Source organism: Uloborus diversus, chromosome 2 (assembly GCF_026930045.1).
Source record: "Uloborus diversus isolate 005 chromosome 2, Udiv.v.3.1, whole genome shotgun sequence".
Lineage (NCBI taxonomy): Eukaryota > Metazoa > Arthropoda > Arachnida > Araneae > Uloboridae > Uloborus > Uloborus diversus.
In genome coordinates this window covers 126,843,037-126,859,988 of record NC_072732.1, presented here as the reverse complement: position 1 = coordinate 126,859,988, position 16,952 = coordinate 126,843,037, and the positions used below count along the sequence as shown (strand labels likewise).

Sequence of the window (16,952 nt, the reverse complement as noted above, 5' to 3'; positions counted from 1 at the left end):
TTTTGTCCGTGATTTTTTTAAGAATAGATATCTGTGAGAAAAGCCCAAATTAATTATTTTTAGATTTTTTGAAAGAAAATTACGCTTTGGAGAATTTTTTCAAAAATTCGATTTTTCATAATTTTTCGGAGTCACCGTTTTTGCATGAATTTATAAAATCTCTCTAATTTCTTTATTTTAAAACCAACTAAGCAGAATTTGATATCAATTTCAAGCTAATACTTTTCTCTTTCGGTGTAAATGACAGAAATTATGCTGTGAATAGTTGGGTGTTGCCACTCTTTATCTAAAGTCAGCTTTTATGCTTCATTAGTTGGGAGATTAAATAAGTCATATCTCCGGAGTACCTACTATGATTTTCATGAAATATTTTTTGTAGCATATTTAAATAGATCTCTTGCTGTGTATAAAAAAGTAGAAGGTTGTGTTTTGTTGTTTTGAAATAAAAAAAGGGTCCTTTGCAGAAAATACAAGATATCCCATTATTGTGAATTCATTTTTAGCTTTAAAAAAACCCAAAGACGTTTCAGAAAAATTAATACTGGACTGTCAAAGGATAAAAATTGGTTTAATCAATAGTCAGCCGTTAAAAAGTTGTCCACTTTGGAAAAGAACTGTGCAAAAACCTACGTTTAAGACTTCACCAAAAAAAAAAAAAACATTGATTGAAAGTGTACAAAAAATTAAGAATAATAATTTGAAGAAAAGGGTAAAAATATTTTCATTGACATTAGTTTACATTTTTTCGACAGTAAAAAAAAAAATACCATTGAAAAGTTTTCATCGCATAAACTTGTTTGGATTACGTTACACCTGACAATGATTTTCTACAATTACAATGCTCATGCTGCGCAACTCTAGATTTCTCAGAAGAAGAATATTTTTGCTGATTAAAATATATTTTAAAATCTCTTTGAAACTTATTGATAGAAATTCTGATTTTCTCATCTTTTGATACAAAGGAATTAGTAATTTTTTAAAATTAATGCGGTCTGCACAAGCATGCTTTTCATTTCACATTTTATAATCGACGAAAACTATGTGCCGATTCACTTTCAAAACGAAAGAAGAATGATGCGGATTGCATGAGTATTGCAAGAGTGAAAGATCATTGTCAGAGGTTAATCCAAATAAGTTTAGGCTATGAAAACTTTTCAATAGTAATTTTTTTTTCATCTTTTAATGTCGAAAAAATGCAAAATAATGTCATTAGAAATATTTTTTACACTATTCTTCAAATTATTATTCTTAATATTTTGTACACTTTCACTCAAAAGTGTTTCTTTTTTTTTTTCTTTTTCTGGAGTCTGAAACGGAGATTTTTTTCACAATTCTTTTTCAAAGTGAACAACCTTTTTTTGATTAACTATTGATACAAATCATTTTTTTATCTTTTGACAGTCCAGTATTAATTGTTCTGAAAAGTTTTTAGCCTTTTTAAAAGGGATTTAAAGTACTAGAAAACTTGTATTTTCTGCAAAACAAACTTTATTTTTTTATTTCAAAACAACAAAAAACAACCTTATACTTTTTTCTACATAGCAAGAGAATAATATAAATACGCCACAAAAAAATGATGCAGATCAAAGTAGGTACTACGGAGATATGACTTATTTAATCTCCCAACTGAAGAAGCATAAAGACTAACTTTAGATAAAGAGTGGCACAACCCAACTATTCTTAGAATATTTTCTGTCCTATAAACTGAAGGAGAAAAGTATTAGCTCCAAATTGATACCAAATTTAGCTTAATTGGTCGAAAAATAAAGAAATGAGAGAGATTTTCTAAATTTATGCTAAAACGGTGACTCCAAAAAATGAGCAGAAATCGAATTTTTGAACAAATTCTCTAAAACGTAATACTTATTCAAAAAGTCTAAAAAAAACAATTTGGGCTTTTCTCATAGATAAAAAAATTCGTAAAAAGAAAAAAAAACAGACAAAATCGGAGACATGACGGCACATGGCAGTTGGCGATTTGACGTGAAATGACACCATAATAACTTCTGAGTAAATAGTCCGATTTGAACATTTTTTATTAGAAAGATCTCGGCGTGGACTCGTCCCTATATTTCATTTTTTTTTATTTCAGCAATTTTTCGTTCAATTTTGAACGATTCAAAAACATAACATTAGTGCCTACGGGAAATTTCAAAGTTACTATAAATCCCAAATTAAGAGGAAAATTTGCATCAAACAAGCTTTGTTGGAAACATTTTTTGAATAAGAGCATGCACAGACAATATTTTTTTGATTTGAACAATTTTCCGTTCACTTTTGAACAGTTCAAACCCTTTAACATTAGCACTAACTAAAAGTCAATATAGATCCCGAAATGAAAGGCGGATTTGCTTCGAACAAAATTTGTTGGAATAGCTCTTAATGACCTACTCCCGGATCCGACTCCTAGAATTTTAAGGACCATCGACTCCAACTCTAAAATCTGTACTCGAAAATTAGTCCTGCTCCGACTCCCCGACTCCGTAGCTATGGCAAAAATGTAGACACGGAAGGAAAAAGACTGACTCCGACTCTTGGAATTTTAAAGTTTTGACTCCTTTATCCCAAAAAAAGTCAATGGTCTTTACTACGAAATTATTGCTGATATTTTTTTTTTAATTTTCACTTTAAAGTTTGAATTTATGTTTTGAGTTTTTGGCGGTGAAATACGGACTCTTTTTCTTTCTTTTTGTTTGTTTTGCATAAAGATATGCTCAAACAATTTTTTTTCGGTAATGAAACGTATTTGAAATTTTGTTGTTTTTATATATTTTTGAAATTATACATATGTTTTGTTAAATTTCTTGTAAAAAGGATATAAGATTGTTTTTGAAAGGAAAATAATATATTAGCTGCTTTGTATGAAAGAGGCTACAACTTTATTTGTTTGTTTGTTTATTTTTTACGCATATATTTCTTAAATAAGCGGGACATACAGTGGCTCCCAAAAGTGTTCGTACACCTACGACATTCACTGAAATAGGACCCTCTCCATTGGTTAGAATTAATATTTCGGATCAGGTATGTAATTATAAGATCTATGATCAATTTTCAACAAAACTACATGACATTTTTAAAAAAAAATATTAAAACTTAATATTTTAAAAATCAAAAACCAAAAATTGTCGGAAATTTTATGTCACAAAAGTCTTCGTACACTTTAAAAAATGTCTACAGATTATTGAATAATCTAACTTTTTATTAAGTTACTATTTAGTAGAATATCATGCAGTATCAACAACACCTTTTAAACGTCTTGGAATAAATTTCATTCATTTTTATGTCTTTTTTTTTTGCGTAATTTCTGAATAAGTGTTCAACCACACTTCGAGTCTTACCGTTTCTAGCTCTATTTTCGTTTCAAAGCCATATTTTCGTAATGTAACCTCCAGATATCTCTAAATATATTACATTAAGTTCAAATCTGGAGATTGAAGGGGCATTTTCTAAACTTTAGGACAATTTTTGAGGCACTAGACGCAAACGTTGAAAACCATGTGGTTCTTATCGTTATCTTGATAAAAAACAAAGTTGTTTCCGATAAACAAATTTTTGGCTAAGAGTTTAAAATTTTTAAAACGTTTAAACGAATAGCATTAATTATTATTTCATCAAAAAATTCCAAACTACCTAACAAGTCCTAATGCTGATATTCACCCTCGACCAAGAACACCTTCAGCGTCTTGATTAACTGGTCAAACTAATTTCTTAAGATTAAGTTCCTAATTTTTTCTTTTATTTACAATTACACAACAATTTAACCAAAAATGTTGAATTTATTTTTATCTGAAAGTAAGAAGTAATTCCGAAACGTTTTGAGCTTATTTATCATTGGTTTTGCGACGAAAAGCGTAAGTTTTCTGTTTTTCTCACTACCAAGAAAATTTCTGCGGGAAGTGGTCTCATTTAATCCAGCTAATCAGAGAACTTGGCGAAAATGTAAATTAAATGTAAAAATTTTCATTCAACTGTGTAGAAACTTTTACAGCACTCAAATGTGTATTTTTCATAAATTTTTTAACTGTAAATCTCCGATCACGCTTTGTCAACTTTGTCGGTTGACCTTTTCCTACCTTATTTTAGGTCCGATTCTTTTCTTTAAAGCATTTTAGGAAGCACTTTAGTATAGAAACAAATAAATTAACTAATTTAGAGACATTTCAAACCAATTTAGCGCTACTGTGAAGAAAAAATTCGAACTTCGAATGGTGTTTGTGGTTTTTACGAATACCAGCAATTTTAAAGTAATAAGCACAATATTAAGGAGTAAATAAACAAAAAATTCAAGCCAAATGATTTTTATGGGTCAACACAATGCAAAAATAATTAAAAAAATGACATATGATAGTTTCAATCGCGAATTCATTCGAAAATATTTGAGTGTACGATGACTTTTGTGACGCATTATTTCTCTGTCTTTTCGTTTTTTGACTCATTTCAAAAAGAAGATCAGTCAATATTTTTTAAAAACTACAGGGTTTTATTTAGAATGACATAGGAATGATGTTAAAAAAATATTGGACTTCATATTCAAATTCAGTTTTGCGTTATTTTGGTTTTATTAAAAAATTTCAAAGTGTACGAACACTTTTGGGAGTCACTGTATTTTATTTCTAGGCATCAGCTTAAATTGTTAAAAAGTTAATTTTAAAATATTTGCAATTTTAGTTGATTTTGAGAACATTAATCAGATACTAGAAAGTCGGTTTTGATATTCCGGAAAGTAGGCTCATTTAGTCATAGATGGAACTTCTTGTTCAATTGTAAAACAGTTTTATTTCACAAAGTGTGTATTAAAAATATTGATCATTTTCTTTGAACGTAGAAATTAAGCAATGTGCAAAAGGTTTCACTAATAGTGTCATACTTTTTCTATGTGTTCGCATTCAACAGCAGGCAGTAGGGAAGATCGGGGTTCATTTACTCAGTGCCCTTTTTCTAAAACGACTTATCACTGGAAACCCAACTGTAATACTAGATTGATGCTGCTCCCCAGCAAATATTCTCACAAGTTTTCGAGCATCAGTCGAAGTTCGGTTTAGCATGCGGAGAGGAAAATCTTTTTTTTTACAACGTAAGTAAATTGTATTGTGAATAAATAATACTTAGTTAAAAGCAAATAAATGTATAAAAATTAGCAGAATTTTATCCTTTTTACTTTCTTTTACAAAAAAGGAAGTATTGTATTCGGGAAAAAGTTTTCACTCAAAAATCGACCTTAATTTCCATGTTACTCACCCTTGATTAAATGTTGAGTTTTTTTTTTTTTTTCGACCGGACCACACGTAGATAAGTACCTAAAAACGTATAGACACGCGAAATATCCATTTTGACGATTCCCGAGTTAATTACAACGAATTTTCCCTTGACGTCTGTATGTACGTATGTATGTGCGTATGTGCGGATGTGCGTATGTACGGATGTGCGTATGTGCGTATGTGTGTATGTACACTGTAAAAACGATTCAGAAACGTTCCTGAAAAATAATGGGCAGCTGATGTGCCCCATTTCTTCCAGTAACATATCTTGGAAAAACCAGTAACGCTTTCTGCTAAAAGTCAGTAACCTTTCTGAAATTAACCTTGAAACTTTATGAAGACGTGCGAAATCTGCCCTGTTAAAGCCAGTCATGTCTCTAGAACCTTCTAGACAAATTAAGTAGGTTCAGTATAATTGATTAGAACCTTCCTACTTTACCAAGAAGGCTCCATATATATCAGAGCGACCACGGCTAAAGCTGTGCAAGAAGGAACCAAGCATATCTTTTGCCTGCAATTCCCGCCTTGCAAAACTGTAGCTATCCATTGACATTTTCGCTCTCATTGGGAACTCAGTCAGTCTGGACAGACCGTAAGCAAATTTAGGCCGATACACTTAATAAACACGCTCATTGAATCTTTAAACTGGTTGCTAAAAATATTTTCCACAACAGTGACAAGTCTGCACGCGTGCAACTTGTAGCGATTCAGGAAAACTTTTTTGTGATAATACTTGTTTTTACGGGGAAATAGGTGAAAACGTGTGAAATCCCGAGACGTTCCACGGAAATAGCCAGTAACGTTTCGGAATTTTTTTACAGTGTACGGATGTGCGTATGCCGTATATATGTCGCATAACTCAAGAACGGTAAGTCCTAGAAAGTTGAAATTTGGTACGTAGACTCCTAGTGGGGTCTAGTTGTGCATCTCCCCTTTTGGTTGCATTCGGGGGCTTCTAAAGGGGTCTTTTGCCCCTTTTGGGGGGAACTCATTGTAAATTTCGATTTAAATTCAAGTGGTGTTAGAATTTGACGGACAATTGACGATATATCGCCAGTATTTTGATCGCCAAGTTTTGTCGCCAACTTGGTGACAAATTTGTAGATTTTTTTCAAAATCTGGTTTTAATTTGGCCACTGTTGGTGATACTTAGAAAGTAAACTATTGAATTACATTAAAAATGCCAAGAATAAGGAAATGACATTAAATTGGAGTAAAAGAAAGTCATGTGATGCACACATCAGCTCGTTTAAGAATTGTACTTGTATGAATAGGAATGTTATTATTTCTTTTACAAGTTAAAAATAAATTCAAACTTGGTGAAGGGGCACGTTTACACATTTTTATCGGGGGCACATTTACTCACGTTCTTACTGTGTGTCTTACTACTCTGTCTTACTTCTAAACAAACCCGGACGCTTTTTTTGCTCTGCACTGTCTCAAATCTTTTAGTACTTTCAGGTTATTTAGTTTCGTAAATCACCATTCATTTTTAATTAAGTATTAGATTCGTATCTATTAATTTACAATCATAGTGTTGACTTCATGCCTGTTCAGCTTTAACTTGAACTGAGCACTCTGTTCAGCCTGTAATACATTTTCTTTATTTTAAAGATCGTAAGACATTACGTTTGAAACACACATCCAAACAGAACCACATTAAATGTCAAATTACTGAAAAGGCTTATCGAGAATCCAAGCATTTCTCTCAGTAGGCCTTCCACATCGTCATATATGGATTACCCCAATTGAGACCATTTGAAAATGTAGGACGAAAGCTTAGGAACCAGGAAAGGAAAAAAACACAGAGAATGCTCGCAATTCTAACTGATACTCCGATTAAAGAATCCCTCAGAAAAGAGCAGTTAGAAGCTGCAAAGAAAAAAAATCATTATGGGCAGAACAAAATAAAAAGAAGAAATTACTTAAAAATTGACAAGTTTCTTTTGAAGCAGAAATAGAAGACATCAAAGAAAAAAGTATGAAACCAAAACCTGCGACAGGGAAAAAGTTAGTTCACTCTGTAAAAAGGAAATAAGTGAACTATTCTGCTTACGAAGTAGAATATTATGCTTGTATATATTATTTCAAAGTATACAACCAATCGAAAAAGGGGCAAGACAAGGCTCAATATCTTAGGTGTCAAAACGCAGTCCCATGACAAGTATGCGAAAAGAAATACTTTATTTTTGTTAGTAAAATTTAACAATGATGAAGAAATGACTAAATAGTCTCTGCTTCTAATTAGCAGAAAGCCATATGATTTTAGTTTAGCCTATAAAATGTTTTTTATTTAATTATTTGTGATTTTCTTACTTTTAAAGCGTTTTAAGAGAAATAAAATATTTAAATTTGGTTAAAAATCTATTTCACTCTTTCCTTGGTATCATTTATACTATGCGTAAACTTGCCCCATGTTCGACGCAAGTTTACGCAACTGAATTCATTTTTAAAAACCTTTTTTTCAACGGTTAAAAACACAAGCTTATCAACAACTGAATATACAAATTTTGACTTCATTAAATGCTTCATAAAACCACAATGTCTAAAACTTTCTAGTTTAAAACATAAAAATTAGAAAAATCATTGAAAAAAATCCTCGTTAACATGCCCCGGTCTACCCTAGGTATAAAATTAAAACAATAGCAATTTTTGTTTACATACTTTTACACATTCTGCAGCTTGATGACAATGCCAACACTCAAATAGTCAGCCTTTTAAGTCTTTGCTAATTACAGGTAAACGTGTTAAGACGATGCGTTTTCTAAAGTCCCCCCCCCCCAAAAAAAGAAGTATAAATAAATGAATTAAAAATTCCAAAAATTATAAAAATATAAAACAAGATGTTTGTGAGTCTTTTCTACTTGCACATACAAAATGTTGCGTAAAAGAAGCACTGGTGAAAAATAAGGGAGAATAGGAATATTGACATAATAAAAATCAGCCGAATGTTATATGATGAAACTCTTATGATATTTTTTTACATTAGGATACAGTGCAAACTGTTTTTATACCAGTGTATGTAAGTTAGCTGTGTATGTAAGTGCTTTATTTTTCGTGTATTTGTGAATTGCTGCAATTCCTAACATGACTTATTATGGAATCTTAGGCATATGGTTTGGATAGAGCTGTTTTGGTCAATTTTGAATAGAGCACTTTTTATCCTTTGTCAAAAGGTAGCATATCTTTTTGGGGAAAAAAGCTGCATTTTATACTTGTACACTTACTAAACTATCTGGACAGTTTTGATTCCCCCTAAAGCTAAATATGACCACCGTTTTTCTCCTACACGTCCCACTTTTTGGGAATGGCGCCCCCTATTTTCTTTTTCAGTATTCGACAGATTCCTGGCCATTATTTTTATTTGGAGAGAAAGAGAGTGTTATGTTATCCTATAAGACTTTTCTAAGGTGCTAGAGAGGTGCAAGGTTCAAAAACATGAGCATTTGGAGCAAGTTGGGAGACTCATGGGGTTGTTTAAACCTTTTTTTTTTTGTTTTTAATGATCAAAGCGATCTTTTTAATGTAGGGTTTTTTCACAATGTTTTTCCTTATTTTTATGCATAAAACCAGAACATAGGACTCATTCCTATGAGCCCCATACCCGAACAAATTTGCGTTGCAAAATAAAAGTAAAAACATTATTGGAAGCATTGCATTTTGCATAGTCAGAGTCGCTTTGCCTATGCGGACCTTCCCGTATTATTCAACTTATTTTCACACGCTAATAATGATTAAAAATGAACTTAAATGTGCTTATAAAGAAGCATTAATATATATATGTATTTATTTATATTTCTGGGGATACACCGGCTCCATTGTTTATCATTTCTTAATATAGTGAAAAATAGTGGTGGCAGTGCACCCCCCAGAAGTATTAATAGTCATTAATGCTATACTATTAGCATAATAAAGATTATTTTAATATTAAATATGTCCGTGAATTATGTTGAATAATGTGGGAAGGTTCTTTACTGACGATCTGCGATGCGACTGTTCCTACGCAAAATGCGATGCTTCCGATATTTAAAGAAAAGAAAAATGTTACAACGTGAAATTATTTTGGGGTATAAGGCTCATAAGAATGAGTGCTTGTTTTTATGCCGAAAAATAGCAGTAAACATTTTAAAACAAACCTCTAGAACAAAAAGATCGGTTTTGATGATTTTTTTGGGGTGGGGGGTGGGGGGGGGATACACCTATGAGTTTCCCCAACTTGCTCCTAATGTTAATGCTTTTGAACTTTGCCCCTCTCTAATCCCTCAGAAGAGTGTTAATGACTCAACACTCCATTCCCCTCGAAATAAAAATAATGGTTATGAAATTTTCAAAAATTCAAAAAAATGGAGGGCGACATTCCCTAAAAGCTGGATGTGCAGGGATATAACTGTAGTCATATTTGTATTCAGGGTGCCGCTTAACATAGGAATCAGCAAGTTTTATACCAGAAGCATTTTGATGGTATTTTTCTGCCTCACGGTGTACATAAATGACTCAAAACTTACCACGAAAAGATGATAAGGGACCAACTCAACCCCAACCGACCAAACAAACATTGTTTACTACACAGCGTCAAAAAAGTCGAGAATTGAGAAAACTGAAATTTATTTTCCAAAAGGGACGTAAACAATTCGTGTATTACTTATAGTTATAAGATATGTAGACTGTGTATCAAAAGGAAACAAAACTAATAATCAAAGAGGCATTTTTTGCAATCAATGTGTCCTTCTTCAAAATTAAACCTTGTCCCCGATCACCCTCACATTGCGCAGATTTCTAGAAGAGATTTAATTGCACAACCTTTTAGCACTCCGATTTTTTGCTCCATTGTGTTACATAAGTTTTAACACAGTTGGAAATTTTTTTTAACTAAAAGTTCACTTCAATGGCATCTATTCCCAGCTTGTTCACGTTTTATTTCAGTATTTATAAACATATAATTTTATCCAGTGAATCTGGAGTCCTGTGAACTGTTTAAAGTTGAGTTAAAACTGTTTTTAACAAAAACAAAAATGTGAAACATAAGTGCAAGGTTCCCTGTTAAAAACTCTGGACTTTTTTTTCTTTTGTCTCAAACGAAATGAATCCATGAAAGCATATTAAATTTAAAGGGAAATGGATGGACAACCTTTCCCACGCTAATAAATGCACGCTCAAAACAAAGTATTTTCAAAATGGTTTATTTTTTGCGATAATTTTACTTTCTAGACGCTTTTTTTATCTTATTTTTCTTTATATAATGAGAAATAGTTAAAAATATACGGTGTCAATCATTATAAAATTAAAATATTTATGAACTAACTACACAGGTAAAAAAATGGATAGCAAAAATGCACCTCACATAAAAAATACGAACTATATGAATGTCATAGAAAAATGTGAAAACTTGTTAGTTTCGTTTTATTGTACACCATGTTTAAAACAGAAACTTTAAAAGGACTCATTTTTAAAACTTATACACGCATTAATAAACCACTGGTTCGCAAACTGTAAAAATTTTATTTAAAACTTCCAAAAAGCCTAAAAAGTCTTAACTTTCAAAGTGAAAATATACAAAATGCAACGAGTTGCAAATAATTTTACCGATGGATAGATAAGATTCATCTAATTCAAAATCATGTTTAATGTTCAAGTTTTTTTTTTTCTTTTTTTTGTAACTGCACAATTTAAATTGAAATACAACAATGTACACCGACAGTCAATGATACAATAGAAACCCGATAACTTTTTAATACTGATATAAATCACAAAAATATAATCTAATGAAACTAAAATAACTCCTACACATATGTTTTATTCACAAGTTTAAATTTTACATTATTATATTAATGGTTGTATGTAGTACTTTTAAATTATTGTCTAGCAAATTCGGTTTTAGTAATAACAAGTTAACTAAAATCTCTTTAATAATAATTCATAAAGTAATAATATTGTAACATATCTTTAATTTAAAAAATGATTTCTGATCTAGTATTAAAATCCGATATTAATTACTGGAGCAAGTACTGCAACTAAGTAACTACAAACCTGACGAACTTGAATTTTTTTATTTTTGTTGACAAATTTTGTTCAAAAGAAATTATACTTTAACGTAGAAATGTACTTGCATTTCCTTTTGAAATGCTAGTGAAGAAATAGTTTTCAATTCTGCACGTTCAACAAAATCGAGAAAAAAACATCAATTTGTTTAGTTTTCCTCGAAAACTCTGACTTGTAGTTATCTATTTTCATCATTCATCTTACGCGTTTATTGTTAGAATGATATGTGATAAGGATGAGGAAGGAAGACATTGAAGTAAAATTCACATGAAAGTATTTTCGCACTTTCATTTATTTATATTCAGAAACAGTACCTGTTTTTTACTTTAAAATGACTAGTTTTTTTTTTTTTGCTTAGCATATTGCAAGAATTTATTTTGAACTTGATTAGGGACTTTGTTTTATGACAATTATTCTACGCGTACTTTTTAACCCATTTGAAATATTTATTAAGTAATTCAATGAATTTAAGGCTTAATTGAAATGATTTTTCATCGCTAACTATTCCAGGTAATAGAAAATAATCAAATCTCTTACAAACGACTACTTCATCAAACAACCAAAATTAATAAACCAGAATTTTCCCGCACATATTTAATGCTGAACTGTCCTTCATTAAGCGTCACCTTCAGATACACTCTCTCTAGACTCGACAACATTTTTCTCCCTTAAACAGATAAAATTAAATAAGAAAAAGCATTTTTGTGACTCGACAATTGTATCTTGATACGATCATAAAAGCAGAACAAGGGGGTTTAATTAGCACAAGATAAACAACTATATTAACAGATGAAAGAAATATTTGCATTATTTTAAAGTTAAAGTAAGATTTTCTTAAGTACAGTGAATGAGCAATGTGTGTTTCCATTTCTGAACTGATGAAGTTTATATTGCACACTGGAAATAGCTATTTGCTGCTTTTTATTGGCTATTCACTTTATTCACGTATTATTTTCATTTGATCAAATTTTAGCTCAATACTTTTTTCAATATTTTCTATTTAATTTTCTAGTTTTTGACAAGTTATATTGTATTTATTTATCTCGTGAAGTCATAGTTTTGAACATATAAGGAATGAGCAATATGTGTTTCAAAGTTCAATTTACGTTCACTTTTAACTGTACAAAAACATGAATACACCATGAAGGATTGTAAAATAAAGTGATATGTTAACAATAACAAATACAAGAACATTTTACAAAGGAACTAAGCAAGTTCATTTAACCGTCATTTATTTTTAAAATAAAACTTAGATTTAACCTTTATCTTATTTTGGTCAGTATATCTGAGCAATAAACTTTCTTCATTCAAAGTTTTTTTTTTTTTAAATCATACCAGACATCAGACTCATTTGGTTGTTGCAGGGGAGTGTGGTCTAAAGTGGGTAGATTTTCGAAGAACGCTCGAAACTGGTAGTTTTTTTTAACTTTTATTGCAACATTTTCGGTTTTATTTCCTAGCAGGGTTCTTGAACTTCAAAAAAAAAAAAAAAAAAAAAGTGTGATTTTTGTATTATTTCAAACCCAATATTTATTTATCATCAAACTTTACAAACATTTGAAAAACCCGCTTTCCCCTACGAGGAATCCCAAAGCTGTTAAGTTTAACTAATTGTGATTTGGTACATTTGCCAATCAAATGTGAAGGAATAAGTGATTAAAATAGTTGACTAGCTACCTGCCATTATAAACATATTTATGTTAAACAGTTTTACTTATCCAATTTAATGTCAGGTCATTTCTTTATAAAACATAAAGAACTAACTGATTTAACTAATGGGCTAATTAATTGTCATCCCAAAAAATAACTTTTTAAAGTTATATTTATCCTATTGAAATAGAAAATCTAAATCAGCACACGAGTCAAGAAATTATAAACAATATATGATTAAATCCTATATCCGCTTTGCCCGACCCGCGTTGCCCGAAGGCACATTTATAATTTCAATAGTTATCACCTTAAAGTTAAAAAGAAACAAACGAAATGACTATCTTATTTTGTAGGTGGATGGTGTCAGAATAACGTAATATTATTGACACTCAAAAAAATAAGCTGATCTTCGACAAGTCACAAAGCTTCATTTGTTTTTCGAAGTGTATAATTTTTTAATTTTAAGCCTGGTTGCGCCATTCCGCTTGCCTGCTGCTTCGCTGGGACGGATTAAACTCTTGGGTGTTTCATGTGAACACGACATACGTATGCATCGGCGCTTACACACCATGGGGGGGGGGAAACGAAAGCCTACCCGCTTTAGGCGACCTACCCGCTTTGGGTCATCCTCCCCTATATAGTATGTTTTTATATTCGTCAAACTTTCATTGACTTTTTATTCAAATTTTCCTGTTCAAATATGGTAAAATATGTAAAAATACATTTAAAGATGACTGTTTTTTCGCTGCAGCTAAAACACTAAAGAAAATGTACTTGAAACTTCAATAATTAAATAGATAAGCATACATTTAAAGCTCAGTAACCTTTAGGGAATAACTGTGATTCTTGAATTCATGCTTTGTCTGTTTCAAAATATGTCTGATATAGTAATTATCTTTTATCAAAGTGCACGATGTGATGCAAATATAAGCATGTTCAAGTAACAATAAATACTAACTTTATTTATTATGGATGTGGATATTTATGACAAACAACACGTTACAAACTATAACTACAAAGCAGTTGTACCTAAAATTACGTAAGACTATTTTTATTTCATTCTCTTAAAACTGTTAATAAATATCGGTTGACAATGCCTAATTAGTTATTATTGTACAAAAATAAAAATGAATTAGTTTAAAAGATGTATAAGTTTTTCGAGTTTGAGTATTTTTAATTGCTTCCAATTAAAATGCACTTACCCGCTTTAGGCTCAGGAGCGCACAAATCCATCTTTAACCATAGTAGAAACATCCAGCTCAATATCATTCCGACAATATTTTGTTTATGTAGTAGAAGAATTTTATTTTTTACTCCAACGAAATCCGGTTATGTTAATACTTGTCATCATATTGTATGTACACATCTCTCAAAACTAAACATGTGTTCGTTATTCAATTTTTAAAGTATTATTATTTTTGTTCAATGTCAAAATCTCTATGAGTTCCTTTTTTCTAGTTTTTATAATCCATTACATAAAAATTCATAAAAGCAGTTTCGACTTATTAAACTAAAACGTTTTCTTTGGCACCTTGAGAGGTTTTTTTCAAAACGACCGACACAAGTCACTATCAGAGCAAAACTGAACTCCCGGAGTTAATGATTCTTGGAGATACTGGAATTCCTCGAAATTTTCGCCAAACGAAATTCTCGCGCCAAGTGGAAACCACTCGTAATGTCATTTGTACTGTATTTACGAATCGAACTCGGTTCTAGCCGAAGCTATTTTTGTCATTCCGCTTTATTTTCCTTTAGTAGGGTTAATGTTTTTTCTTTACAAAACATTTGTAGCACATTTTCCATCAATTAAAATGTGTTTAGTATCTTATTTTTTTGAAACTATTACATTAAAATTGTATAATGTAATAAAAATATGAAAAATAGTAGTCAAAATGGTTAGTAAATATTATCAAAAATAACATACAAGTTTAATTATTCCAAACGTATTAAGTCGTTTCTCAATTTTGAAATTTTAAAACGTGATTGCCATTTTTTTATCAGCTATTAAATTCGACTAACTGCTTTAAAAAAAGCAGGCAAAAGATACGTCTATAAATGTGACAAACCTAACTTGGCAACGTTGTCATGCTCTTATTAGGGCATGCGTAGCCTTCATAATGCTACCAGGTTAGTTTTTCACCCAATATATATATATTTTTGTTCCTTTCTTAATACAACTTAACCATCCAAAATTCTCGTTTAATGGAGTTAAACACATTAAAGAGCAATTTATTATTGTGTATTTTTATTACAGTTACTAAAAGTCATTTTACCTCAAATTTAATTTCAATGATAAACTCTAAGGCAATTGTTTTAAATATTTTGCGTCTTAAAATATTTTTAGTTAGTATATAGGAAACTGTTTTAAGACTTTGGTGAGTAGAGATGGTTCATTAAAAACCTGCTCTATTTTACACCTAAAATTTAAAAAAAAATGTTATATTTATTATATACGTACTGCTCAGACCACTGTTTCTGGTCATAGCCACAAAGCATCAATAAATAGTAGCTTAAGTAGTGACATATCCACCATCTTGGGACTAAACTTTGTTTTCTTCCTATGTCTGCTGTGATGAAGTAGCGTGTTTCGCTATTTGATTGTGGTTTATTGTTAAATCTACAGAGTGTCCTGAAAAAGACTGTTTTCAAAAATTTATAACAGGAAAATTGTAAATGATAAAAAAATAATTCTTGCAGAAAATTCATGTGGTGGGCCGTAAATGTTTTCCCCATGAGTTCCAAATTTTAGTTGAAAATGTTTCCAGTAGATGGTGCTGCAGAAAAATATATATATAGTTCGCCTATAAATAAAAAAAAGATAGAAAATTACATCATAATTTTTCGAAAATAATGAACAAAAGAACAAAACAATGTATGGATAATATACTAAACAAGCGGAGGAAAAGTCGGCGAATTTCAAATCTTCTTTTTCGACTTACCGGCTTACTATGTGCAGCGCCATCTATTGAAACCTTCTTGAACTAAAGTTTTGAGCTCTGAGGGGAAAAAATTTTGCTCCCACCACATGAATTTTCTGCAAGAATATTTTTGAAAACAGTCAGTCTTTTTCAGGACACCCTGTATGTTAAACAACAATTAAGATGCACCACAATCACGATGCAAATCACGCTACTTCATTATAACAGAGATAGGAAGAAACTGTCAGTTAGCCACACAATGGCGGATGCGTAGCTACTTAATCTACGACCTAAGGTTTTAATCAAGGGATTTTAGTATAGGATTTTGAGTGTTACACATGTATATCCGACACCTTCCGTAGCTGCCGAATCATGAGTAAAAAAAAAATATTTAAAAAAAACATAGGTGAACGTAGAGAGATAAAACAGTATCTGACGCAAAAACTTTGATCTTGAAGCAGAAACATTTGTTTTCTTTGTAATATGTTGTTAGTTATTATTTTGTTATCGATAGAATCGGCGAGAACGCGTCTTTTACTGCTCGGCGTTGTTTGTTTGAGTCAACCTATTATAAATGACACAAATAATGCTTCTGCTACAAAGTCATCCGCCATCTCTCCGTGGTCAAGCTCTACGCAATGATAGGAGTTTTCGTCATATTACATAACTTTAGCCAGGTATAAAGTTTAAAAAATTCTGAGAATAAAGTATTCGGAAAGACTAAAGATTTCTTTTTTTTTTTGAATTTTAAATTAAAAATTTAATTCGCAGTTTTTGCTGGTATGATATAAATCATTACAATTGTGTAATATCATAAAAATAAATTGAGTAACACATGTTTATAATTTGAGTTTACAAATATGTATCCACCATTAGAAGTTGAATTGATACTAGAATACAAAAAATCGTCTGCCAAATTAGATTATTTAAGCTCAGATGTATTTTCTCTCTTTGAACTTTAGGTATTACAGTCGAACCTCGGGATTATGTCACCTTTGGGACTGTCAACAAAGTATCGTCGTAGCCGGAGCAACGTCTTAACTAGAATAGCCTAAAAAATCATAAATAACTTTTAGTTTAAAATAAA

The 16,952-nt window shown here is 31.0% G+C and overlaps 1 protein-coding gene across 1 annotated transcript in view; it reads right to left on the bottom strand.

The window, feature by feature from the left end:
- The window catches only part of LOC129217323 (contactin-5-like), a 91,552-nt gene extending 77,331 nt beyond the window's left edge, over positions 1-14,221 (bottom strand). The window contains exon 1 of the mRNA XM_054851604.1: positions 14,150-14,221. Coding sequence (XP_054707579.1) covers positions 14,150-14,216 — 67 coding nt within the window. The 5' untranslated portion in view covers positions 14,217-14,221. The remainder of the gene's footprint in view (positions 1-14,149) is intronic.
- Between the last annotated feature and the right edge of the window lie 2,731 nt (positions 14,222-16,952).